The sequence below is a fragment of the Neofelis nebulosa genome, chromosome 14 (genome assembly GCF_028018385.1).
Source record: "Neofelis nebulosa isolate mNeoNeb1 chromosome 14, mNeoNeb1.pri, whole genome shotgun sequence".
In the NCBI taxonomy this organism is placed as follows: Eukaryota; Metazoa; Chordata; class Mammalia; order Carnivora; family Felidae; genus Neofelis; species Neofelis nebulosa.
The window spans coordinates 41,181,038-41,208,828 of NC_080795.1; the positions used below are offsets into that span (position 1 = coordinate 41,181,038).

The 27,791-nt window shown below is 38.2% G+C and overlaps 2 protein-coding genes across 4 annotated transcripts in view; both read right to left on the reverse strand.

The window, feature by feature from the left end:
• LOC131494315 (DNA repair and recombination protein RAD54B) overlaps positions 1-599 on the reverse strand; it is a 121,825-nt gene extending 121,226 nt beyond the window's left edge. Inside the window, exon 1 of the mRNA XM_058698586.1 lies at positions 476-599. The gene's annotated coding sequence lies outside the window, so the exon portion shown is untranslated. The remainder of the gene's footprint in view (positions 1-475) is intronic.
• Positions 600-10,143: 9,544 nt separating this feature from the next.
• The window catches only part of VIRMA (vir like m6A methyltransferase associated), a 58,026-nt gene continuing 40,378 nt past the window's right edge, over positions 10,144-27,791 (reverse strand). For 2 of the 3 annotated variants that reach the window (XM_058698591.1, XM_058698590.1), the window contains exons 17-24: positions 21,759-21,891; positions 18,120-18,272; positions 17,481-17,641; positions 16,732-16,828; positions 13,550-13,716; positions 12,764-13,095; positions 11,178-11,321; positions 10,144-10,491 (exon numbers count right to left, since the gene is read on the reverse strand). In XM_058698591.1, coding sequence (XP_058554574.1) covers positions 10,337-10,491; positions 11,178-11,321; positions 12,764-13,095; positions 13,550-13,716; positions 16,732-16,828; positions 17,481-17,641; positions 18,120-18,272; positions 21,759-21,891 — 1,342 coding nt within the window. In that variant the 3' untranslated portion in view covers positions 10,144-10,336. The remainder of the gene's footprint in view (positions 10,492-11,177; positions 11,322-12,763; positions 13,096-13,549; positions 13,717-16,731; positions 16,829-17,480; positions 17,642-18,119; positions 18,273-21,758; positions 21,892-27,791) is intronic. The other variant, XM_058698592.1, reaches the window with a different exon arrangement.

Here is a 27,791-nt window from a genome sequence, read left to right on the forward strand (position 1 = left end):
CTACCATAGGCAGCAGCTACACTTCGTGACTTAAGTCGTTCCTCTCCTTTGTGGCCCCGCTAAACGTGCCTACAGACATCGTCTATTAATTAATCGGTTTGTACCGTGCAACATAATGTAGACTAGCCCTGGGGGAAAGAAACCCAAGACCCACAGAAGCAAAGCAGGTGGACAGCTGGGGGACCACTGCCCAGAGTCGACTCTCCCTGGGACACTACCCCCCCCCCCCCCCCCCCCGCCCATCACAAACGCACCCCTACCGCCGGCCTTGGCACCAGCCACCCCGGAGCCAAGAGCGAGGGCGTCCTTTACACTTCAGACCGCTCTCCCCCCCCGCCCGCAGGAGACGGCCGCGGCCGCTCCACCGCCTTCCTTCCCTCCTCCCCGGAGGCCTGCTCCAGCGCCTCTCCTGTTTTGTCCCACACAAGCGCACACACCACCGCAGTCTCACAAGCCTTCCCCTCCAAGGACGCACCGGCGACGACCCAATAGAAGCCGCACATCCAGGGAAGAAAAACTCGGGTAAACAGAAAACACCTCCCCACCCGAGGAGCTTAAGGCTCCCGCCTCAGCGCAGCCTATCGCGAACGAGCTAGCCGCGCGTGCGTACAACCTTCCTACAGCTGCGCCTTGTTCAGCCCGACTCTGATTGGACGACCTTAACTGCGCATGTCTCTATGCGTTTCCCTTTATTTGTAGTTTGGTTCAATTAAAAAATATTTGGTTGGAAAAATATTTATTTGTTTATTTGTTACTTATGTCCTATAATCAGACATGCTGTAGGTGCTGAGGCTACAGACTTCATTTTCAACAGACGACCCATCTTAAATCTGAGACCACCTACATGGATATGTTCATACAGTTAGATGGTCTGCTTAGAAAAATAATATGCAAATATGCCGATTTTACCATAAAGCTCCTAAATTATGCAGCATTTTAAGAATAAAGTGACTTCAGCAACGTGGTTAAAATAATATAGGCCCTTAAAGTACCTAACCCAAATAGGTAAACTAACCTTTTAAAAGTGGTGTGACACCTTTTAATATAGTGACAAGCCATGTATAGGTCATAGGCCTTTTAATGTAGAAGTATCTCCAAACCATGTCACTGTCTGTAGTATCTACAAAAATACTCCAGTTTGAACAAAAAACTTAGAAATGTGTGAATAGAATAATTTTTATTATTTAGCCTGATTTTGGAAAACACTTAACTCTAAAATATAGGTAAAGAATTAGAGAATATTAAATTTTACCTAACTGTGGTAGACTAGTATTCTTTTTTGAAATTTTGTATTTTATTTTAAACTTTTATTTTGAGAGGGGTGCCTGGGTAGCTCAGTTGATTAACCTGACATCAGCTCAGTTCATGATCTCCTGGTTTGTGAGTTCAAGCCCCACCTTGGGCTCTGTGCTAACAGCTCAGAGCCTGGAGCCTGCTTCAGATTCTGTGTCTTCCTCTCTCTCTGCCCCTCCCCCTGCTCACACACTCTCTCTCTTTCTCTCTCTCTCTCTCTCTCAAAAATAAACATTGAAAAAAAAATTTTAATAAAAGTTTATTTTGAGAGACAGATTGTGTGGGGAGGGGCAGAGAGAGAGAGTGAGAGCCAAAGAGAGAGAGAGAGAATCCCAAGCAGGCCTCTCTCTCTCTCAGCACGAAGCCCAATGTGGGGCTCAAACTCACAAACAATGAAATCATGACCTGAGCCAAAGTCAGACACTTAAACGACAGAGCCACTCATGCACCCTGTATTTTATTTTATTTTTAAGTGAACTATAAGCCCAATGTAGGACTTGAATTCAGACCCTGAGATCAAGAGTCACATGCTCTACCAACTGAGCTAACCAAGTGCCCCTGTATCATTTTTTATATACTAAATTGTTACAATTCTTTGGACTTTATTTTAGCAAAATTCGTGTTTTAAATAAAGATGTTATGAATTGCATAACAGCAAAAGTTAGGATTAATTTTCTACAATAAAGATAAGGACAAACAGCAAAATTATAACTGATGAGCATAAACCAAAAGAAATATAGTCCTAGTTAGAATACAGCAGATAAAATAACTTTTCTTTGAAACAGTAAATTTCAAAATTTCAAAAGGCTTATTTATATTTTATAGGAATTGCTATGGAAGAGAAATCAATCTCACTTTTTATTCTTTCTAATAAAAATTATCATCATGAAATATTTAGTTTACTTCACTTAATTGTTTTATGGTATTAGATAATGGTGGGCTAGAAAAAAAAAGTGTAGAAAGATACCTGTCATTTTTGTCAGAACGATTACAACTACTTCTCAATACTAACATAACTTATTACATAAATGATTTTAATTTTCTGCATTTTAATGACAAAGTCTACTACTTGCACCTAATGATAAAGAAGATAACTGAGTGCTAGATAGTGAAAAGGCATAAGAAGAGTAAAGCAGAGATGGGGGGTATTGAAACTCTAGATAGGGTAGCCAGGGAAGGCCTCTTTGAACAAAGGTCCTGAAGCAATAGTGTATTTAGGGCTGGTAGGAACAGTCAGAAGGTGGTAGCTGGAGCAAAGTGAGCTCAGAGAGTAGTAGATGAGGCCAAAGAAATACCAAAGAGGGGTGAAAACAGGGGTAGAAACCTGTGGACTATTGTAAGAATTCCAGCTTTTATTCTGAAATGGGAGGCCATTGACGGGTTTTGAGATGAATTAGGAAGCTATTACCATAACTCAGAAGAGAGACAATGGTGGTTTGGCAGCAGAGGTGGAACAATTAGAGTCTAGAAGTCAAGATCGGAAGCAGAGTATGAGAGAAACACAGTAGGGAAGAATGACTCTAAGCGTTTTGGTGTGAGAAATTGGAAGTATGGAGTTGCTATTTATTGAAAATTTAAAAAAGAAGACGGCAAAGGAGTAATGATCACAGCAGGGGAATATTCAGAGCTCAGTTTGAGTATGTCAAATTTAAAGTGATTGCTAGAAAACTGGTGGAGATGTCGAGATGCAAATCTGGGTGTCACAGGACAGGTCTGGGTTGGAAATTTAGAGGAACCAATATGTAGAGATGCTATTTAAAGTTACGACACTGAAGGGTGCCTGGGTGGCTCAGTAGGTTTAAGCATCTGACTCTGAGTTTCAGTTCAGGTCATGATCTCACGGGTTCGTGAGTTTGAGCCCCGTGTCAGACTCTGTGCTGACAGTTTGGAGCCTACATAGGATTCTCTCTCTCTGCCCTCCTTTGCTCATGTACTCTCTCACTCTCTCTCTCAAAAATAAATAAATTTAGGGGTGCCTGGGTGGCTCAGTCGGTTAAGCATCCGACTTCAGGTCAGGTCATGGTCTCATGGTTGGTGAGTTCAAGCCCCATGTCGGGCTCTGTGCTGGCAGCCCAGAGCCTGGAGCCTACTTCACATTCTGTGTCTCCCTCTCTCTCTGCTCTTCCCTCCCTCGCTCTCTCTCTCTCTCTCTCAAAAATAAACATTAAAAATAAATAAACTTAAAAAAAATTCTTCATCTAGGCAATTTTGTGGATGCAGATATCTTTGTAAACAAATGTTTTGATAAACTTTAGTTCATTTCCTTCCCTTCTTTACTCATTGAGTAAGTACTAAAATTTTATCACCACTACTTTCTGTAAGGACATTGTACTGTGTCCCCAGGTTCAGTTAACATTAGACCTATCAGAAGTAAAAGTTTCTGGGGCAACTGGGTGGTTCAGTCGGTCAAATACCCGACCCTTGATTTCAGCTCAGGTCATGATCTCATGGTTCGTGAGTCCACACTGCCAGTGCAGAGCCCACTTGGGATTCTCTCTCTCCCTCTCTTTCTCTGCTCCTCCCCCCCACTCTCTCAAAATAAATAAACTTTAAAAAGTAAAATAATAAAATGAAAGCCAAGAACTCAGCATAATTTTTTCCAAATACCTCAAAACTATGTTCCATTTAAAACCCAAGAATAGGGGCGCCTGGGTGGCGCAGTCGGTCAAGCGTCCGACTTCAGCCAGGTCACGATCTCGCGGTCCGTGAGTTCGAGCCCCGCGTCAGGCTCTGGGCTGATGGCTCGGAGCCTGGAGCCTGTTTCCGATTCTGTGTCTCCCTCTCTCTCTGCCCCTCCCCCGTTCATGCTCTGTCTCTCTCTGTCCCAAAAAAAAAAAAAAAAAAAAAACCGTTGAAAAAAATAAAACCCAAGAATATATAATGATATACTAACCAGAAAAGGGTCATTAAAAAAGTATACCTCCAAGATATTTATGCAGCATGAAACAATGCAGCATAGTTAAGAACATCTTAGATATGAAAGACATCGACAGAAGAACTTAGAATACAACAATCAGAAATGCAATTTCCAGGGTGCGTGGGTGGCTGAGTCAGTTAAGTGACCAACTCTTAGTTTTGGCTCAGGTCATAAACTTTTGGTTTGTGGGTTTGAGCCCCACATCAGGCCCCATGCTGACAGTGCAGGGCCAGCTAGAAATTCTTTCTCTGCTCCTTCCCCACTCGCACACTCTGTCTCTCTCTCAAAATAAATAAGAAGAAAGAAAGAAAGAAAGAAAGAAAGAAAGAAAGAAAGAAAGAAAGAAAGAAAGAAAGAAAGAAAGAAGGAAGGAAGGAAGGAAGGAAGGAAGGAAGGAAGGAAGGAAGGAAGGAAGGAAGAAATGCAATTTCCAAAGCAGTCTGTAGTCAAGTATGGAAGCACAGAAAACAAAACTAGATTCTGCAGATGCGGTCTAGCACCACAAACATAAAGGCAAACTTTATACATAACATGTTAGGGAAGGAGTGGCTTTGGTACACATAGCTTTTAGCAACCTCTCCTCTGTTCCCCACCAGATTTTAAAAATATTCATTGCCCATAGTTTCTCACTTCTCTATAATTCAACAAACAGCATTGTGGATTCTGCTTACCTTTCTCCAAATTCACACTCCAAAAAAACTACCATCACAGAAATTATAAAATCTTTCAAACTGCCCAATCTAGTAGTCTTTTCACCTTCACCTTTTGAGGACTGGTGTAGCAACTTGTGTAGCTGTCCCTCCCTTCTCCCACTAGAAAGGTATTTCAGAGCAGTAACTGCTTTGTACTATTTTTAACTCTAGAGGCATTACAGTATCTGGGAAACATCTTTTGTATTTGATCCCTCCATTTCCATTACCATTGTCTTAGCTGAGGACATTACTTTTCATTTGGGTCACTGGATCCAAACCTGGCTGATTATCAGAATCTCCTGAAAAGCTTTTTAAAAACAGATTAGTAGGTCCCTGGAACCTCTATTTTTAAGTTTTTTATTTATTTTGAGAGAGAGCGAGCATGCATGCACACCTGTGCACAAGATGGGGAGGAACGGAGAGGAGGAGAGAGAGAATCTCAAGCAGGCTCTGCACTGTCAGCAAGAAGCCCAATGTGGGGCTTGAACTCACAAACTGTGAGAGCATGACCTGAGCCAAAACGAAGAGCCGGATGGTTAACCCGATGAGCCAACCCAGGAGCCTCCTGGAACCTGCGTATTTAATGACCTCCCCAGATGATTCCTAAATTTTAAAACTACTGAGAACATATCAGTGGTTCTCAAAGTGTTAGGGTGCATCAAATTTTAGCAGAATTGTGTGCAGGGCTTGTTAAAGCACACATTGCTGGGCCCCAGTTCCAATTTCTTAGGTCTGGGATTGTGCCTGGGAATGTGCATTCCTAACAAATTCCCAGGTGATGCCAAGCTGCTGGTCTGAGGACCACTCTAGAAATCACTGATTTAGATCTTTGCTGTAATTGCTTAATTGCTGTTTCTGCTTGGGCTCTTCCCTCTCTAATCCATTCTTACTGCACTAGAGCGGTCTTTCTACTTTTAAATATTTTTATTTATTTTTGAGAGGCAGACAGACAGAGCACAAGCGGGGAAGGGACGGAAAGAGGGAGACACAGAATTCAAAGCAAGCTCCAGGCTCCAAACTGTCAGCACACAGCCCGACGTGGGGCTCGAACTCACAAACTGCAAGACCATTACCTGAGCCGAAGTTGGATGCTTAACTGACTGAGCCACCCAGGCGCCCTGATATCTTTCTAAAGCATAAATCTGATTATGATTAACTTATGGAAAACATCTTTCAGTCACTCACCAATAGTAGATGCTTATAAAGGTGTGCCAAGTTTAAAAATGTCATTCATATTAACAAAAATTCTTATTTTGTTGCTGAGCACAGCAAATAAGAGACCTTTCGCAATTTAGCCCTAGTCTCCAAGTACACATTCCCTCCACTTCTTCTACCCTTGATCCCAGCATCCAATACTGGCCAAAGTAGACTACTCACTGTTCCCTGCATTTTCGTATCATCTACCACCTCCTTATATTTAAAAAATATTACCACATGCTCCTGAGCATCCTGGAACTTATTAGAAACTGGACTATCTTCACTTAGAATGTATACTACAGAACTATTATAAAAGTATCCCCAAACTAAAAACTTCCCTAAAGTCCCATCAAAATGCTTCAGTAGATCTACAGAGCTGTAACTCTATTCCCATAACTTCCACATTATTTCTCAAGCAGGCACTAATTCCTATGACTTCAGAAATAATTTAGTTAAATAACAATTTAGTTAATAATATTGCTCTACACATCAAAAAAGAAAAAAGTCAAATATATACTTTCTTTAATCTTCAAGACATAGTGAGGTAGGTAAAAGGAGATAGATTTAGGATAAGAGATTAAAGTTTATTAAAGTTGCACAGCTAATAGATGATAAAGCTGTTCTCAAATCCAAGCTTTTTGGCTCCAAAGAGCTCCATAGCATCATGTCCTACCACAAATTTACTTGGTAAATTTTACTGTCTCAAATGAGGTAAGTTTTTGCAATAATCCAGTTCCAATTTCTAAAACAGATGTTATCAAACTCTTCAGGATGGAATCCTCTGGCCACATTTTGCCCTGCACTTGTGTTTTTTTGGCTCATATAGTTATTAACTGCTGCATTTGGAAAATGCTTACGTACACACAAAGAAAAAAAATTGTTCACACAATGGTCCAAATTTTTGACTTCTCTGTTTTAAGTTTATGTATTTTGAGAGAGAGCAAAAAGCGGGAGGAAGGGGGAGACGGAGAGAGAATCCCAAGCAGGATCCGTACTGCCAGTGCAGAGCCTGACAAGGGGCTTGGTCCCACAAACCATGAGATCATGACCTGAGGCTAAAACAAGTTCACCACTTATCTGCTTGAGCCACCCAGGCACCCCTTGGCTTCTTTGAAAGAATCGGAAGTGAAGCCCCTGAGTAATAAAAAAAATTTTTTTTAATAAAATCAGAAAATGGGCCACCTGGGTGGCTCAGTCAGTTAAATGTCTGACCTCAGCTCGGGTCATGACCTCACCATTCTGTGCTGACAGCTTGGAGCTTGGAGCCTGCTTCAGATTCTGTATCTCCCTCTCTCTCTGCCCCTCCCCCACTCACACTGTGTCTCACTCTCTCAAAAACAAACATTAAAAAAAATTTTTTTTAATAAAAAATAAAAAAAGTCAGAAGATGCATCAGCATTGGACCTATCAGTCTTCCAAGTTACTGATCAGCTTAAGCTGAAGCCTAGTCTCCTTTAGCACTGCAGGCACTCTCCAGAGCCACCTGCTTCAACTTTCCCTATTTTCACTCTGGAACGGAAGCCAAAATACCAACTAACAACTCTTCTCCAGTTTTCACTGTCTGTTCTTCAACTGATTCTCTTCCCACATTTGTTACCTTCCAGGCCATTGCTAGTAGTTGAGTTGGCAACCTTTTCTCTAGCTTATGAATTTATAGGACCCTTATAAAATCTTGCTCATTAATTATTAATCTATCTGGCCTATGAATTTAAAAATAAAAATCACGTTTTTCATCTGAACTAGTCTTTATGCAAAAATAATTCCAGAGATGTTATATATGATCTAACATACAACTCTAATGTCTTTTTTTTTATTTAGCTATTTAAAAAAGTTACTTTAAAAACTTATTTGAGTTTTCACAAATTTTTTTGTTTATTTTTGAGAGACAGAGTGTGAGTGGGGGAGGGACAGAGAGAGGGACACACAGAATCCAAAGCAGCCTCCAGGCTGAACTGTCAGCACAGAGCCCAATGCAGGGCTTGAACTCACGAACCCTGAGATCATGACCTGAGCTGAAGTCGTATGCTTTACCTACTGAGCCAGCCAGGCGCCCCTCTTTTTTCTTATACTTATGAAAAAATACAAATCATTCAATTAAAGACTTAACTCAGTAACTCCTTGTATTATATGTTAAATAGAATATAAGTTTTATTCTTAAAGGTATTCTCCATTTTCATTAATTTCTAAATACCATTCAAAACTTTTCCTGAAATGTCTTATGTAAAACAAAGTAGTTTTGCAAATAACGCATATACCCATTTTACCAAAGTACATATAATATAAAATTGATTTATTTTTGAAGGTATGTGACCTTCCATAGAGATCTAAATATATATGACAGCAAACATCCCCCAGTTATCTATCTGGCTCACTTTAGAAATGACTAAAACAGAGTGTTAAGCCTTTGGAATTAACACTTCCCTATGATAAATTAATTTTTATCTTTATTATCATTCAACCTAAAACGTAGCTTCATACTTCTCCAAGATGGAAAAAAAGAGGTATAGAATTACAAGCTAGCCAACCTGGTTCTAAATCCTGTTTCTTTCACTTTTGAGTCAAGCTCCTCTTCAGCTTTCTCTATCTATAAAATTATGGTGTATCTCCTTTGCTGGATTGCTATAAAAACTGAGTGATGCATGCATGAAAGGGATAGTCAACATGTTTATCTAAGACTCTTAATTACTCAAGACGTTTTAAATTTGTCTGGTATTAATTTGCATTTATGTTAATTTATTATCTTGGCTGGTCTGAAATATTGGCCTGAATCATCTAAGGCAAACAGCAGAAACAACTCTGATTATTTCTCAGAGATTATATTCAACTTAAAGCTAAAAAACTAGTCAAGTAATTATGTATTTGTATATAGCCATATGTTATTATTTAAAAAATGCAGTTACTTAAAAAACAACGATTTTTCTGTGTACTTATGTCAGACATTAGGGACAAACTTTGAATTCTAGCTAATGTGAAAAATGCATCTTTAGAGAGAATGAACTCATTAGGTTTCAGGAATGAAAGAGATTTAAGTTACCTTGGATTTTTTGAGGCTACTATAGTTATGAAAAGATTTCCATTACCTTTTCCTTAAATCAGAGTCTTTAGAGCTCAGAGCTCAGAGTTCTTTAAAGTATTTTCCAAACAAACATACTTTATATTCCCACAAATAGTTTGGCAAAACAGTGATATAGGGATGGCATGAGACTCATACACTCCTGTTGTTTAAGAACTCTATATTTTATGCCAGTTATATAGGCTGAGTCAAGATACCCTTGGGGAAAATATGGCTATTTTCTCAAAGTTATCAACTTTATTTCTGTATGTAAAGTCCAGACTTTATTAGATGTTTCTGACTCTCAAAAGACCATTATTAGGCTATGTCTCATTTAGGCTTTAAAAAATTGCATAATAAAATAGCATAAGTAGGTATAAAGTTGAAACACAAAGTACGTACATATTTCTTTCTAATATGAAGAAGAGTGTCAGGTTTCTTTTGGTACAGCCAAAAGATTCCCAGCACCAGGGCATCCTAGTAAATTAACACAGATGTCACAGGGTATTTTAAATTTTTGAGAGTAACACATCTGTTGGACACAACACAAACTACTACTTCAAGGTACTTTAATTAGCACTAAATTTTCTCATGACAGTGTATCTTTGCAAAACCAGGTTTTCAGCAGTTCTGATAAAAAGTACTATGCAAAAAGCACTGTGGAACAGGAAATGATACTGATGGTGTCCAAGCTGGTTCCAAAGTCTAAGAAGGTGGCAGTGTTCACAGTTACTCATGGTTATGATATAAATTCTTATTAAGCTGTTTGGACCCACCTGTTAATAAATAGAAGTATTAGGTACTTCTTTTGGCTTAGCTGTGCTGTGAAAAAGTTACTGCAACACTAAAGGGCACCATGAGCTGAGAAAGTATTGAGGACATCTGTGGCATAGGCAAAAATACACTAAAACCAAAGTCACTTCATTGTTCATTTTCTACCTAAGAAATTTTGTAAATAGTTATATATGAAAGGGAAAAAATATATACAAACGTACATACAAAGTTTGGATTTTTATTGAAATCTTGTGTTAGGTATCAAACAAAATCTGCTTTCTTCAGATAAAAATATTCTCTCAGATGTCTCCAGATAACTGCTAAGTCTAAGTTGGTCCTTTAATGTCTTATTTTACTTTTATTGTCCTCATGAAATGTTCGTATACACTCAGGATGTTCCCAAAAGGATTTTTATCGTGTAAAGGATCGTACATGACGACCTCTACCACTGCCTCCACTGACAAACTTTCCTCTTGAGCCTCCACTGCCGCTATTTGCACTTGCCCAGGAAGGTCCAAGTCCCCCACGACCTCTGGAAGCACGGTCACGAGGACTTGGGCGGTAGCCTATAAAAAAAAGAATATAGTTTTTAGTCATAACACCCTTTACATTCCCACTATAGAAATAGTAACCTATAAAACTGAGCTCAAACTAAGAGAGGAATTACTCTTTGCCCCTTTAAAATCCATGTGCAGGTTCTTTCTGTAAATGTGATGAAGACTGCTGAACTGTCTACCTTAAATAGGTAAATTGTATGATATGTGAGAATTATATCGCAAATAAAGCTGTTATAAAAAAGTAAGTGAATATGAAACCAAAAGCTACCTCTGACCAGAATAATTCTGGACTTGATACAGTAATGTTTGAGGAAAAACAGGTTATGTGCCTACTCACACAACGCCAATATTATAAACAAAAACAGAATACACTGTATGAAGATATCTCTATTACTAAAATACTTTGGTCAAAAAAGTATCTTAAGGATTGGCTTTCATTATCAGCACATCACTGTGAAACTGCTCAGATTATACGTGTATTCAGAATCCAGAATTTTTATTATTCCCACAGAATATGAACATTGAGCATTCATTTGCAGATATAAAATTAAATTGACTTTAGAATTATAAGTCTATGTTCTAAAATATCCTCTCTCAGAATGAGAGTATATGACATCTGACAACTTAAAAAGGATTCACCCCTGCGCCCCACCCAATTCCCTGCCTCAGCGATATCAACTTGGAAGGATGTATACCTGTAGAACTAAGTGGTCGCAACGGTGGAAGAGGTCCTCTGTTAAAATTGCTCTGGCCTCCACGACTTTCATTGTAAGTTCCTCGAGGAGTATTCTGAGCACTCCAACTGGAGCCTCTTGTCCCCTCCCGACGACTGTAGTTTCCTAAAAAGAGAAAACACAATCAAAATCTACTATTTTCACAACTTCAACTGAATTAAAAAAGACTCAACAGGCTTTTCTTATTCTTCAAAGTAATGAAAGAGAAACGGTGAAATTCTGGCTTACATACTACAGTGTGGCAGCATCGTATGTGGTTAGAAGCAGAGGCTCTACAGCCAGACCGCCAGCATTCAAATACTGGTTCTGTCACTTACATTTATATATCCTGGTCAGCTGATAGTTTTCTCTTCTGTAAAGTGGGTGTACTAACAGAATCTACCTCAAAGGGTTGATATGAGAGTGTTTTACATAATAGTCCCAACACAGCTATGTATTTGCTATTAATATAAACTGCTATTCGCTTTCACTACCAACCTCTTTAACTCAGCAGCATGAAAACATGTCAACAATCCACTAGCGAAGTATAATTTCTACAAGTATACCTAATTTCTGAAATCTTGAAACTTTTTTTAAACAAGGAATAATGTTTAATAAATCACAGAAGCAAAAAATATCATGCAGTAAGTTAAAGTAGCCACCTTTGACAATCAATAAAACAAGTTTTGTGGTTTTCTGTTACATTCCACAATAGTAGGGGCGCCTGGCTGGCTCAGTAGGTGGAGTATACAACTCTTGATCTCGGGGTTGTGAGTCTGAGTCCCACATTGGGTGTAGGGATTACATAAAAATAAAATCTTTAAAAAATTTTTTTCCACAACAGTAACTTAAAATAAAAGAAACAAGATTTGTAACTTAAAGCTCTGCTGTGCAGGGGCGCCTGGGTGGCTCAGTCGGTTGGGCGGCTGACTTCAGCTCAGGTCATGATCTCGCGGTCCGTGGGTTCGAACCCCACGTCGGGCTCTGTGCTGACAGCTCAGAGCCTGGAGCCTGCTTCAGATTCTGTGTCTCCCTTTCTCTCTGCCCCTCTCCTACTTGTACTCTGCTCTTTCTCTCTCAAATTAAACAAACATTTAAAAAAATTTTTTAAATTGTTAAAATTTTTTTAAAAATTAAAAAAAAAAAAGATTTCTTTTTTCTATCCAATAAAGTACTCAGCAAATAGTTACCAGTGGTCTGAGAAGTCGCTTAATTGTAGTAACTGAAAAGTACTTCATCTGAATCACTTATATCTAAATCACTTCTTTTAAAAAAAAATTTTTTTTTAACGTTTATTCATTTTTGAGAGACAGAGAGAGACAGAGCATGAGCGGGGAAGGGGCAGAGAGAGGGGGAGACACAGAATCTGAAGCAGGCTCCAGGCTCTGAGCTGTCAGCACAGAGCCCTACGCGGGGCTTGAATTCACAAACTGCGAGATCATGACCTGAGCCGAAGTCGGACGCTCAACTGACTCAGTCACCCAGGTGCCCCACATCTAAATCACTTCTATTAAATATGCTAATATTCCAATATTCTAACCCACTAGAAAATATACATAAATAATTACCTTTTGAAGCAGGTGGTGTGAAAAACCTATTCTGACTGTGAAAAGCACCCCGTCCTCCTCGATTGCCTGAAAATCCACCACGAGAAGAAATCTTCTGTGATACTTTGAGTGGCCGTTTTGGTGGGGGTATTCCATCTTGAGGGACCACTTCTTTACTTTCAGCTGCAACAAAGTCATCCACGTGCATAGATGGTGGTCTGCTTGTGTTCTGTTTTCTCTGACGAAAAATATCATGGGGTCGTATACCCTGTCCAAATCCTCCCCTGCCCCTTCCTCTTGGTGGTGGCACAACATGAGCTCGTTTGGCAGGTTCAATGTATTCAGACTTCCCGCTATTAAAATAAAAACACTCCATGAAAACTTATTCTTTTTTTTCCTATTTCCAATGAATATTTCAGTCTTTGTAATATTGAAAACTACATTTCAATTAGTTCTTATTTCAATTGTGTTAACACTGCAAACATCTCTATTCCTCTCCAGGGATGGACAACAAAACTAGCTAAGAATGGTACTCACATTTTATGATATGACTAACGATTATTTAAAATAATCCAGTTCACCTCTTGTTCAAACCTTCCAAACTCTCATAAAGTAGAAGAACATAACAAAAGTACCAGGGATATCCTGGCCAAAGTATTATCTTAAAAAAAATTCCAAACAATATTCATGACTCAAGTATTATGTCAACTTCCTTTTTTCTCTTATAGTTAGTGTCTATCTTAAAATACATTGCAAGAAATAAGCTTCCATGACCACAATCAAGATCTTCAGTAGAAAAAGTTTTACCTTGAAGTTATAAAGGTCTCATGCTTGTGCTTCCCAAGTTTGAATCCTTTAGTAGTCTTAGTTCTCCCTGGAGACGATGGTTCTGACAAAAATGAGCGCTCTAATTCTGAGTGCAAGTCAAAGTCACTACAGCATTTTTCAGAGAGCTCAATTAGGTCAACCTTTACCTGCAATCATAAAAATTAAACAAAATGAAAAATAATCTTAAATATAATTATTAATGTAACATTTATTAAAATTCTTATTTCCTATAAATTAGCTTTGACTCTCATAATAAATAAATTATAGGTCGGCCTCTTTCCCTCATCCTTTTTTTTTTTAATTAATTAATTTTGAGAGAGCGAGAGAAAGAGAGGAGAAAGAATCCCAAGCAGGCTCTGCACTGTGAGCAGGGAGCCCAACACAGGGCTTAATCCCACAAACCAGAGATCGTGACCCGAGATGAATCCAAGAGTCAGACACTTAACCAGCTGAGCCACCCAAGTGCACCCCCCCCCACCTTTTTTTTAAAGCATTTATTTTTAAGTAATCTCTACATCCAACATGGGGCTTGAATTCACAATCTCAAGATCAAGAGTTGTGTGCTCCATTGACTAAGACAGTCAGGCACCCCTTTCCCTTATCCTTTCAAAAAGCAACATCATTGGTAGTTAAAAATCTTAGGAATTCAGCTGCATTTTGGAGGGATGGAAGAGAGTGGCATTCTTCCTCAAAGAAGGGTTGTCAAATTTGGGAGGCCTCTGCTGTCTGACAAGGAACTCAGAATTTATCTATATAAATTAATAAAGTAGCATCTCCAAAACGTTTCCCAAAGAATCTGAAAATAACATACTTTGTAAGCCCTGTATAGTCAACATATCTATTATAAAAGGATTCTGTGCCACAGATCTCAAAGTTCTATGCATTTAATGAGGGTCCAATCTAAGTTTACTTCCAGAGAAATAAAAATTATGTTTACTTAAGTTTTATTTAAATTTAGCAAACCTAAAACCCCAAATTTTCTAAACCATGTAAGGTTACAATAAAGACAGTTGTGATTCAATATAAAAGTTATAAAAAAAAAACAACATCCTTCTAACAAATATTTTAGATCTATGATGCTAGATATGGTAGGTAGCCCCTTAACCTCTTGTGCCTATTTAAATTTAAATTAATTAAAATTAAATAAAAAATAAAATTCAGTTCTTCAGTCACACTAGCAACATTTCGTTGTTCAACAGTCACATAAGGCTAATGGCTACTATACTAAACAGAGCACATTTCTGAACATTTCTGTTACTAAATAAAGTTCTATTAGACAGAACAGTTCTAAAGAATCATTGGCAATTTACACTAAAGAAGAAATTTTTTTTTTTTTTAATTTGAGAGAGCGTGTTAGCAGGGGAGAGGGGCCGGAGAGAGAAAATCTTAAGCAGGCTCCATGTTCAAGGTGGAACCCAACATGGGGCTCAATCCTACAACCCTGGAACATGACCCAAGCCGAAATCAAGAGTCAGACACAACCAAATGAGCCACCCAGGCGCCCCTTTTTGTAATTTTTAAGCAAGCTTTACGCCCAATGTGGGGCTTTAACTGACAACGCCAAGATCAAGAGTCACATGCTTGCTCTACTGACTAAGTCAGCCAGGCACCCCAAGAGAAATTAATTCTTTTTTTAAAAAATGTTCATTTATTTTTGAGAGAGAGAGAACAGGGGAGGGGCAGAGAAGAGGGGGACAGGGAGTCTGAAGCAGGCCCTACATCGACAGCAGCAAGCTTGATGTAGGGGTCGAACTCACATAAACTGAGATCATGACCTAAGCAAAGTTGGACACCCAACTGACTGAGCCATCCAGACACCGTGAGAAATTAATTCTCTAATGCAATTTAAATCGGATTTTATGTGATATTAAATTTTTTAATGTTTATTTATTTTTGAGAGAAAGAGACAGAATGCAAGTGGGGGAGGCAGAAAGAAAAGGAAACACAAAATCCAAAGCAGCTCCAGGCTCTGAGCTGTCAGCACAGAGCCTGACACAGGGCTCAAACTAACGGGTGGTGAGATCCTGACCTGAGCCAAAGTCAGACACTTAACCAACTGAGCCTTCCAGGCACCCCAGATTTTATGCAATAGTTTAAAAGAAGGGAAAGGAGCTCTCAAATATATTAAATACACCTTAAGCATGAAGTAAATAATTTTAGTCTTATTGCATATAATAAATACTAACACTTTTTGGACCAGGGAATATGCAAATATATTTATTTTTCTGATCAAGAAAAAAATAATATATAGTATAATATGTGGCTGAAATCATCCTCCCTAATATGGCTCTGAGAAACATAAATCAGCATGCTTCTAATTTTAAATGTTTAACTATACTCTTACATGTTCAGCATTACGTTTAAGAATGTGAATTCCCTTTTGTACCTATGTTATTTTAATAAATAGATTCTTCACATTTGCCCCAAAATTAAAAGTAGATTGCCACAATACCATTCCTTTCCTTAAACCCCAAAACAGAAATGAATTATAATTCTGTGGGATACTTTTCTCTATTCTATACCCTACAAATATAAGAAAACAAAGTGCCTCAGAGTACTTAGGCAAAAACATAATTTTTCCCCAAAGAATCTCATTCTCAGGGCACCTTGGTGGCTCAGACAGTTGAGTGTCCAACTCTTGATTTTGGCTCAGGTCATGATCCCAGGGTCAAGACCTGCATCGGGCTCCCCACCAAGAATGGAGCCTGCTTAAGATTCTCTCTCTCTCCCTCTGGCCCTCTCCCCTGCTCTCACTCTCTCTCTAAAAAACAGAAAAAGAAAAAAGAAAGCATCTCATTCTCAAATATACAGATCATTAACTAGAAAGAAGCAAAATAAGTAGCATAAGATACTGAATGTCCTGGATACCATTAAGTGGGCAGCCGATATGAAAATAATGCAGTACTGGTCCTCAAACGGGCCTTTTTTTGTTTGTTTTTACGATTTTATTTTTAAGTAATCTCTATTACCCACCGTGGGGCTCAAACTTACTATACAATGAAGAGTTGCATGCTCTACGACGGAGCCAGCCAGGCATCCCCTCAATGGGCTTTTAACAGCCATACAACATGTATCTTATTTTAGTGCTAATAATACACACAAAAACCAAAAAAATCAACAATAACTTTTTTCTAAATATTTAGTAATAAAATTACTTATACCAAATCCAGATCTGTATCAATCTCTTCAGCCTGAAATGGAGTGAACCACATGGATTTCAACTGATCATCCATGACATCAGCTAGCACATATGCAGTCCTAGAACAGAAAAGACATTTGGTAAAAAGCAGAATTCCAAAATCAAATTATTTTAGCTTATCTTCTAAGCAAAATCTGTACAATGTACAATTTAAAATGTCACCCTCAAAACTGTTAGTAAAATTAGTACTTAAAAGCCAAGTTTATTACACTGTAGCAATGTGTACAGAAACTGGCCATATTTAATTTTTCTAAATTTAGAGAGTAATTCCATCACACTGAATAGTTATGCTCTAGAAGTAGCAGTAAAGTACAGCCTCCATTCTGCCAGCCTGCTTGTATATAGCCTGTAAGATAGAAATGATTTATTATTTAAGTTTTGTTTCATTTTGTTTTTAAGTAGGCTTCACACCCAGCACAGAGCCCAACATGGGGTTTGAACTCACAACACTGAGATCAAGACCTGAGCTGAGATCAAGAGTCGGATGCTTAACTGACTAAGCCACCCCAGGTGCCCCTATTATTTAAGAGTTTTAAAAAAACATATGAAACAAACAAAATGCTACAGAAGAATATGCAACATAGGCTGAATGTGGCCTACAAAGCCTAGAATTTTTATTATCCAGCCCGTAACAAAAATAGCTTGTTGGCCCTCTCTAGACCTCGGTCATTAAATATACAATACTCAACCACAAAACATTGCTTGTTTTACCTATTATTAAACAGATTCTGGAGAGATTCTGGAGCTGAAAGTACTGGTTCTATATCCTGGTCACCAAGAGGTAAAGGATCACCAGATGACTCCAGCATCTGCTTAAGTCCAACTACATTGTCCAACAAAGAATCCAGATTGTCATCATCTTTTGAATGTTCCTAGATATAGACAAAAGCAGAATAAGATGATACAGGTAAAACTTGAACATTTATGCCCATAATCTACTGACTCTTTAGTATAAAAGGTTGTATTTTTTGATTACTAAGAAATTTGGAAAACTGTCAAAAACTTATGAACATTAAACATATTCAAATAAAACAAATACCAAAAACATTTGTCATTTTATTTCTAAAGAATGGTAGCAGGGGACACCCTGCATTCAAATAGATAATTCAAAAACTAATGCCTTCTTCTTTAAGATTCATAACAGTATGGAGGACTTCACTCCAAATTATTAATTCAAAGAGTTATTTCAAATTTTATTACAGGTATCCAACTGAAGGTTCACTATTTAAAAAGGTCACTGAAAAACTTGCACTAGTCAAAAAGAGAAAAAAATATATCTTAGGAATGAGCAAATGTTTTTATTTTGCTTCTGTTTTTCTTTCTTTTTTTTTTTTTTTTTTTTTGTTTTACCAAAACAAGCTTCTCTAGTTCAAGGAACAAATTTTCTGGACTTTCTTCTTTGCTTTGTAGAAGCTGTTTTAACTCTGCAGCATTAATACTCATTGTCCGTGACGGATGAGTTCCCTCTACTTCCATGAGACCACTATCATCTCCACAACATCCCTGTAAATGTCACACACAAGTTAAATTTGAGAGCAGAGAAATTTGCAAAGATGCTTCCACACTTATACAGATATTTAAGTCATTTGCTGCAATCTTCCCCTCAGTGTTTTGGTTTTACACCAGTATAAATGGCTAGTTTTAAGAAAGAGTTAATCAGCTTAAGGCTGAAATGCATTTTCTTTGAGTAAGACTCACATAATAAATAGCTAAACACACATATTCAACATACTAGCAGCAAGGTTTCTTAACAAAAATATCCAATGGCAAATACACTGGCACTTGCTGGGCATGTAACATACTGATTGATACTTAAGTTAATAAAATGCCTACTACTAAAATAAAGAACTGATGAAACCTGAATTTATCTTTCTAGAGATAAAGCAAACAACTAAAGAAAACAGTAACTATTGTATTTAGGGCTATATTCTGTAATGAAAAAAGTTAATATTTCCTGTTTTAAAAAAAAAGTAAGCCATATAGTAAAAGGTATTAAGATAGTGATACTCCCAAATTTCAATACAATTCCTATCAAAATCCCAGCAATCTTTTTGCAGAGACTGATATAGAGATGGAAAAGTAGATTAGTGATTGCCATGGGCTAAAAGGGGAAAAGAGGAGTTTCTGTTATGGGCACAGAGCTTCTTTTTGGGATTACGAAAGCATTCTGAAATTACATAGCAGAGATGATTGTACAATATACTAAAAACTAAAGGGGTGAATTTTATGAGATGTAGATCATACTTCAATAAACACATTACGAAAAAAGCAGCAGCAGGAAGGAAATCTAAGGTAACAGTGGTAAAATACAAAAGAAAATGAAATATGAAAGGTATTATAAATAAAACTGATATGAATGACAACTGCTGAAGAGGATGAAGAAAAGGAGGAAAGTTGGCTGCTATTTCATGATTTCTATCGTGAAGGTCAGGGAAGATCATGATATAAAAGTAAGACAGATAAATCAAGTTTATGGGGGAAGATAATGAATTTGATTTTGGATATTCAGAGATTCTATCAAGTAGCCAAGGGCAAGGAGAAACAGGAGAGGGAAAAGGTGCCAGATAGGATATTAGAAGGTGTAAGATATATGTCATAGATAGAAATGAAATGATGGGGGAGGGGGGGAAGGGATATTCTCCTCTGATTAAGGAAGGAAACAACAGGTTAGAAAAAACAGGGAAATAATCTAAGGTAGAGTGAAAAGATTTAGAAACCAAACAGGATGGCCTTGATCTTCCCAATGAAGGAGGTAAGAAAAGGAAATGCACTGGTGAGGGATGAATAAAAGCATTAATTAGCAGTCCTCAGGGACCAGCAGCTTCTGGATAACAAGAATGAACACTGGTTAATGGTTTTTGATTAGAAACTGTTTAATTGATGACATGCATAAGAAAATCTGTCAAACTGATTTATTAACAACACACCACTTAGGATCTGGTAAAACTAATTAGTCTTCCATTACATAAAAACTCCTAAAATTTCTTTACGGTAGCTATAGTCCTACCATTAAATATGCTCTTTACCTTTCAGAATCAAAATCTGATCTTTAATGATCAAAGCATCTGGTAAACTTAATCACTTTAATAAAGTATATCTGACACAAAGCAAACACAAATCTGCCAGTAAAATCAGTATAAAAAAAAAACTACAAAAACAACAGGCAGCCAAGAGGTGCTTACTAGAGTAAAACAGAAAAAAATTTTTAAGTAGGCTCCATGCCCAATGTGAGGCTTGAACTCAAGAGCCAAGTCTCATGTTCTCCTGACTGAGCCAGCGAGGCATCCCTTACTGGAGGAGTAGATATTCTTAATATAAATTACACGCATTACATGTTTACTAAACAGTAATTTTACTTAATTTTACCTTATGAAATCATCCCATATTATATTTATTTTGGTAAAACTGAACTAAACAGGTCCTCCACAATTCTTCCCAAACACAAATCTTAAATATGAGCTGTTTTTTTTTTTTTTTTTTTAAAGAAAGAAAGCGTGAGCAGGGGAGGAGCAGCGAACTGTGCTGACAGCAGCAAGCTGGATGTGGCATTTGAACTCACCAACCATAAGATCATAACCTGAGCTGAAGTCAGATGCTCAACCCACTGACACACGCAGGTGCCCTTGAGCTGAATTTCTTAAACCAGTGTTGACAGAATACAGACCCACAGGATGTTAACAGTATATGCACATGTACACGTACACACACACACACACACACACACACACACACACACACACACAAAGTATTTTGCAGGCAATCCATTTGGGAAAAGCTAGATTAGACTATAGTAAAGCAAGTTTCTATTTATCCAGGAACTTTCAGAACTTTTACTATACTAATGTGCACAGTTAAGTTCCATCAGGGGAGACTTTTCCAAACTTATCTGACCAAAAACACTTTTTAAAGGCAAGCCTATTAAAGGTTTCTGGAATTGTGTCCACAACATATGCTAGATTTTGGAAAATATGATGGAAGAGATTTTTTTTTTAAGTTTATTTATTTTGAGAGAGAGAGAGAGAGAGAGAAGGAGCGCACGTGAGTAGGAGAGGGGCAGAGAGAGATGGAGACAGAGAATCCCAAGCAGGCTCCACGTGGTCAGTGCAGAGCCCGATGCAGGGCTCAAGCTCACAAACCATGAGATCATGACCTGAGCCAAAATCAAGAATCAGAGGCTTAACAGACTAAGCTACCCAGGTGCCCCAGGAGAAATTCTTAATTAGATTTTAACAGCAAGATTTTAGAGACATAGATACTTAGTATCTATGATGGATCCAAAATACCCTAGTGTAATAAACTTTGCAATCACCCCAAAAGCACAATATCCAAAACACAATGAGTAAATGCTCAATTAAATGACAGAAGGTAAATATCTGATTAAGAGACTAATAAAATTTGACTGCCCTGAGTGTCCCTGGCAAGATAACTCAATGTAAAAAATTATATAAAAGATGAAGGCTCTGTAAGGAGTATTTTTCTCTAAGTTGCCAAGTTACAGAGTATTCACAAATTAATGATGTTTAATAGATTTAAAAAGAGTTCAGTAAATTCTACTCTAAAACACCTATCTTTTTTAGAAATCAAAACCTTGCATTTATAGTCGGGTAAGGACACAGGAAAAAAAAAAACATTATTCTAAGTTCAAACTTCCAAAAATATTTCAAGATATTTTTGAATGCAAGTGATTTTTTTTAACTTATGACAAAAGTCTATAAATTTAAAAAATACTGGGGTGCCTGGGTGGCGCAGTCGGTTAAGCGTCTGACTTCAGCCAGGTCACGATCTCGCGGTCCGTGAGTTCGAGCCCCGCGTCAGGCTCTGGGCTGATGGCTCGGAGCCTGGAGCCTGGAGCCTGTTTCCGATTCTGTGTCTCCCTCTCTCTCTGCCCCTCCCCCGTTCATGCTCTGTCTCTCTCTGTCCCAAAAATAAATAAAAAACGTTGAAAAAAAAAAATACCAAATACATACATATACATTTATGTACACTTACCATTGTGTCAGAGTTAAGAATTTGTCTCATAAATTCCAAAAATGAAGATGCAAGTTCACCTGTGTCCTTACTAAACGTGCTGACCACTCGTTTCAGTAAACTATGCAGAGCATTACTGTTTTTCCTCAAAGAACTGTAAATAAAGAGAGAATATGTCTCAAAATTTGAACATATAAATCTAGTATGAGAAATAAACGATCTCCAGTTCAGACAGAACAAAATTCAATCCATCATTTAAAAAATGTTTTGGGGGGGCGCCTGGGTGGCTCAGTCGGTTAAGCGTCCGACTTCGGCTCAGGTCATGATCTCACGGCCTGTGAGTTCGAGCCCCGCGTCAGGCTCTGTGCTGACAGCTCAGAGCCTGGAGCCTGTTTCGGATTCTGTGTCTCCCTCTCTCTATGCCCCTCCCCTGTTCACGCTCTGTCTCTCTCTGTCTCAAAAATAAATAAACGTTTAAAAAAAAAAATTAAAAAAAAATAAATAAATAAAAAATGTTTTGGTGTGCCTATGTACACAACACCATTTAACAAAGCAATATCTACAGATACCTTCTTTTAAAAATAAGCTTCAAGCCCCCCACAAAAAAAGAAAAAATTTCCTCCAAATAATAAAGATATAAAACTTAGCAAAAGAAACTCCAAATTCCCTATTTTTTATACTTTTTATAGCCTGAGGATTTCTCTAATACAAGGAGGTTATAGCCGTCTCAGAAGCCTGACCAGAAAGCCTGCTTTATGTAATAATTATTATGTAAATTATTTAATAATTATTATTATTACTATAATTTGACAGAAGAAAATCAAGGGTATAGACTGGGGGCCTGCAAACTTTTTATGTAAAGAACCTAATGGTACATATTTTATGCTTTGCTGGCTAAATAAAAACGCAGTCTGGGGGCGCCTGGGTGGCGCAGTCGGTTGAGCGTCCGACTTCAGCCAGGTCACGATCTCGCGGTCCGTGAGTTCGAGCCCCGCGTCAGGCTCTGGGCTGATGGCTCGGAGCCTGGAGCCTGTTTCCGATTCTGTGTCTCCCTCTCTCTCTGCCCCTCCCCCGTTCATGCTCTGTCTCTCTCTGTCCCAAAAATAAAAATAAAAAACGTTGAAAAAAAAAATTTAAAAAAACAAAAAAAAAAACAAAAAAAAACGCAGTCTGTTTCTCTCTATACACAACACCAGCGTCAGTCACTACTCATTTGTGTAGTGGGAAAACAGACATAAACAGCACATAAATGCTGGCTATGCTCCAACAGAACTGTATTTATAAACACTGGTGGTCAGCTGAATTTGGCCTGTGGCCCATAGTTTGCCAATTCCTGATATAGGTAGATTTAAGTATAACAATCAACCATATCCAAGTCCTGCTAAAATTATTCTATACAATTACACAGCTCTTTGTTGATCAAAAGAGAATTTCAAGGACAAAGTATTCTAATATTCAATTGTACCCTTTGAGTTGTAACAATTCATAATTAATCAAAATGAAAATAAGATTATATTAACACTAAACATGCAGTGTTTACATTTGAAAAATATAACTCAGATGGATTCTGAGATGCCATCATAGAAGACTTTGGTAAAACAATACAAAAGAGAAAGATAAAGACTCCTGCTCTTGAGAACTTTATAAAATACTGGAATGGACAAGGCACAACAAACAGGAAGGAGATTAAATACAAAGATAATATGATTAATGGAAAAAGAATGGATTTAAAACTGGACTACACCAATTACTAGTCTCTACATATAACCTTAAGCAAATACTTCCATGATCTATTAAAATCTGGGGTCCACTACATACCTATTAGAATATCTAAACTTTTAAGCTGGTATTTTTATTGCTCAACTTTTTTTTTTTAAGTTTATCTTTTTATTTACTTTGAGAAAGAGACAGAGAGCAAGTAGGGAAGGGGCAGAGAGAGAGGGACACAGAATCCCAAGCAGGCTCTGAGCTGTCAGCATAGAGCCTGACGCAGGACTCGAACTCACGAACTGTGAGATCATGACTTGAGCTGAAGTCAAGAGTCAGATGCTTAACCAACTGAGCCACCCAGCTGCCCCTGCTGCTCAGCCTATAAAGAAGTTGTCTATAAAAAGGTAGTACACTGATGGAACTGTTCTGTATGCAACTGTGGCAATAAACACATGACTCTATACATTTGTCAAAATCCACACAACTGCACAACATGAAACATGAATAAGGTTACAAGGAAAGAGAGAAAGCTAGAATCAACATCTAATATTAGAGTCAAAATGTCAGTATGGACTCATTTAAAAAAATACATACAAAGTGATGAATCACGGGAATCTACCCCCAAAACCAAGAGCATACTATATACACCGTACGTTAGCCAACTTGACAATAAATTATATTTTAAAGAAAAAAAAGAAGGAGGAGGAAGGCACTTCAATCAACCAGAGCAATGAGGCAAGCTGGATCCTGTCTGCCTCCCCTTGTTACAAACAGCCAAGCACCAAGCTCAGGAATAGAAGGGCTATTCTCCTTTGGGATATCTGATGCTGATGGCTGTTACTGAGCACAGAACCCAGTGGGAACCTGATGGCCATCCCTAGGAGCCCGCTGAGTAAGTGCCAGCTCCATGGCTCCTAAGAGTGAACGAAGACAGAGTCAGAAACACAGTAAGAGAGAGGGAATCGCTGCAGCCAAGACCAAAGTGCGTTCAACATTTCCATCCAATGGGAATGTGATCAATGTAGAATAGAGATCTTTAACTTTATTTCCCTTAGGCCCAGCAAAGAGGCCAGCTCCCCACTAATATATCTGGCCCAGCCTCCACACAAACAGCTCTCGGCAGGACCCCTTCTGATGCCCTAGGGCTCTGCATGTCCATGTAATCCTAAAACCAAAAGGCCAGGGCCCCTTTGGCTCAACCTGTCCCACAGTCACAAGGGCTGGTCCACATTTGACATACGCAAGCCAGAGATAGTACTCTGAAAGACTGAATTTGTATGGACCCTGAGATGAACTCTGATGGATAATAAAGCAATGTCATGAAACTTGAAAAAAAATAATAAATAAAAATAAAAATACATACATACAAATAAATAGATACAAAAAGAAATGTAGACATATATATGCATGAGTTAGGACACAGGCATATATTTCCTAGCTCTATCCAATAAGAAGAAACAAAATCAGTGACACAAGCTGAGCAACAAAATGAATAACAATAGTATCAGATTATCATACAAAGAGAAAAAAAATAATGTCCATAAATTCATACTTATATCCCTGAATAAGTAAATAAATGAGGAGAAAGTGGTAATTCTTCTTTATAGAAGGATAATTAATAAATTAAAAAGGAATAAGAGAGAGGCACCTGCATGGCTCAGTCGGTTAAGCTTCCTGACTTTGGCTCAGATCATGATCTCACAATTCCTGAGTTCAAGACCCATGTTGGGCTCTGTGCTGACAGCTTACAGCCTGCAGTCTGCTTCAGATTCTGTGTCTCCCTCTCTCTCTGACCCTTCCCCGCTCATTCTCTTTTGCTCTCTCAAAAATAAACAACCATTGGGGTACCTGGGTGGCTCACTCGGTTAAGTGTCTGACTTCGGCTCAGGTCACGATCTCACGGTTTGTGAGTTCAAGCCCCGCATCGGGCTCTGTGCTGACCGCTCAGAGCCTGGAGCCTGTTTCAGATTCTGTGTCTCCTTCTCTCTCTCTCCCTCCCCGTCTCAAGCTCTGTCTCTCTCTCTCTCAAAAATAATAAACATTAAAAATTTTAAAAATAAAAAATAAACCATCAAAAAAATTAAAAAAGGATTAAGAGAAATAGGAAACCAGCACTGGGATACCACAGTAAAACCTGCCACATGCCTAGATTCACTGATGAATACTAAAATTAGTGGACAAAAGGGTTTTTGTTTGTTTTTAACAATACTTCTAAATGTTTATTTATTTTGAGAGAGAGAGTGAGAGAGAGAGTGTGTGTGTGTGTGTGTGTGTGTGTGTATGAGCAGGGAGGGGCAGAGAGAGAGGGAAAGACAGAAAATCCCAAGCAAGTTCTGCACTGTCAGTGTAGAGTCCGACCCAAGGATTGAACTCACAAACTGTGAGATCATGACCTGAGTGGAAGCTGGATGCTCAACCTACTGAGCCAACTGGATGCTCAACCTACTGACTAAAGTTTTACACAGAAATAAGATCCTGTATTTGCACAATGGAAATATATTTTGGAAATATATTCTCCAAAATATTTAATTAAAAATGGAAAATTATTAAGTTTACAGTGCAGAATCCTGACAGACAGCACCTCAGTCAAGTGATCAAAGTGGATATCATCAGAAATATATCAAGTGTTTCCTAATATGGTGCACTAAAAGAGGTATTTCTCTCTGTATAATCTTCTCAATAAAGCATAATCTCAATCTTATTATGAGAAAACATCAGAGAAAGCTAAATTGAGGAACATTCTACAAAATAACTAACAAGTACTCTCCAAAAATGTCATGGTCATGAAAAACAAGGATACAGGACACAAAGGATACATTACAACTAAAAGCAATGTAGGATCCTGTCTTGGATCTTAAAACAGAAAAAAACATTAACAGAAAAACTGTAAAATCTAAATAAATTTTGTATTTTAGTTAATAGTATTATGCCAAGGTTAGTTTCTCAGTTTTGGTAAATATTTAGTGGTTACATAAGACATGAACATAGGGGTAAAGGTGGATGAAAGGCATATCTGAACTCTGTACTATTATTTTTGTAATTCTTCTGAAAGTACAATTACCTCAAAAAAGAAAATTTTTTGTGACGTGCTTCAGGGTTGTTGTTAGAACTATGTAAAAAGCATAATAGTGACCTGCTCATAAGAAAAAAAAAGGCAGATAAAAAACCAGATCATTCTTTGCCTCTGTTCAAAATCTTACAATGGCCCTTATAATAACCCTAAAGGCCCTTGATCTGCTGACCCCCACCTTCCCCCCAGGTTACTTCTCCGACCTATGCCCTATCATTTTTCTCCTTGCTCTCTTACTCCAAAGATAGCCACCGTGACCTCATGACTGTTTCTCAGACACATTAGGCATGCTATTTGTGATTGTTCTCCCCCAGGATATTAACATGTTTCACCCTTCACCTTTGGGTCTTGGTCTTTGTTCAAGGGTCACCTTCTCAGTGAGGACTTCCCTGATCACCTCCCCGTATTTCAAATGACAACTCCTACCCTCACTCTGGCACTCACCAGCAGCTTGAACTGCTCTATTTAATGTTTTTCTGTAGTATACTATGTATTTTATTTACTCAATCTTTAGTACCTAGATCAGTATCTGGCCCAGAAGTGGCATTCAATAAGTATTTGTGGACTAAATGAATCCAGTGTCCATTTTTATTCTTTCATAGAGCCCACTATGTACCAGGTTTCTAAATGCTGGGGGACTAAAGTCAAGAAGACACAGTCCCTTTCTTAGGGTAGCTTATATTCAAATAAACAATAAATCTACATAATGCAATGTCAAACAGTATAAATACAGTGAAAAATATAAAGGGGGATAAGGAATGGGGACTCAAAAGATAGACTTATTTTAGTGTTTTGTTGTTGTTGTTGTTTTACTTTAAGTAGGCTCCACGCCCAACATGGGGCTTGAACTCATGACCTTGAGATTAGAAGTCACATGCTTGGGGTGCCTGGGTGGCTCAGTCAGTCAAGCATCTGACTTCAGCTCAGGTCATGATCTTGTGGTCCGTGAGTTTGAGCCCCACATCGGGCTCTGTGCTGACAGCTCGGAGCCTGGAGCCTGCTACAGATTCTGTGTCTCCCTCTCTCTCTGCCCCTCCCCTGTTCGTGCCTGGTTTCCCTCTCAAAAATAAATAAACATTAAAAAAAAAAAAAACCTCACATGCTCTACCAACTAAGCCAGTCAGGCACCCCAGGATACACTATTTTAGACAGGTATTTTGACAGGAAAAATATTTATACAGATACATGAGTGAAGTGAGAAATAAGTCTTTAAGTCTTATAAGGATCTAGAGGAAAAAAATTTTAGGAAAACAAAACAAAACAAAAAAGTCTGG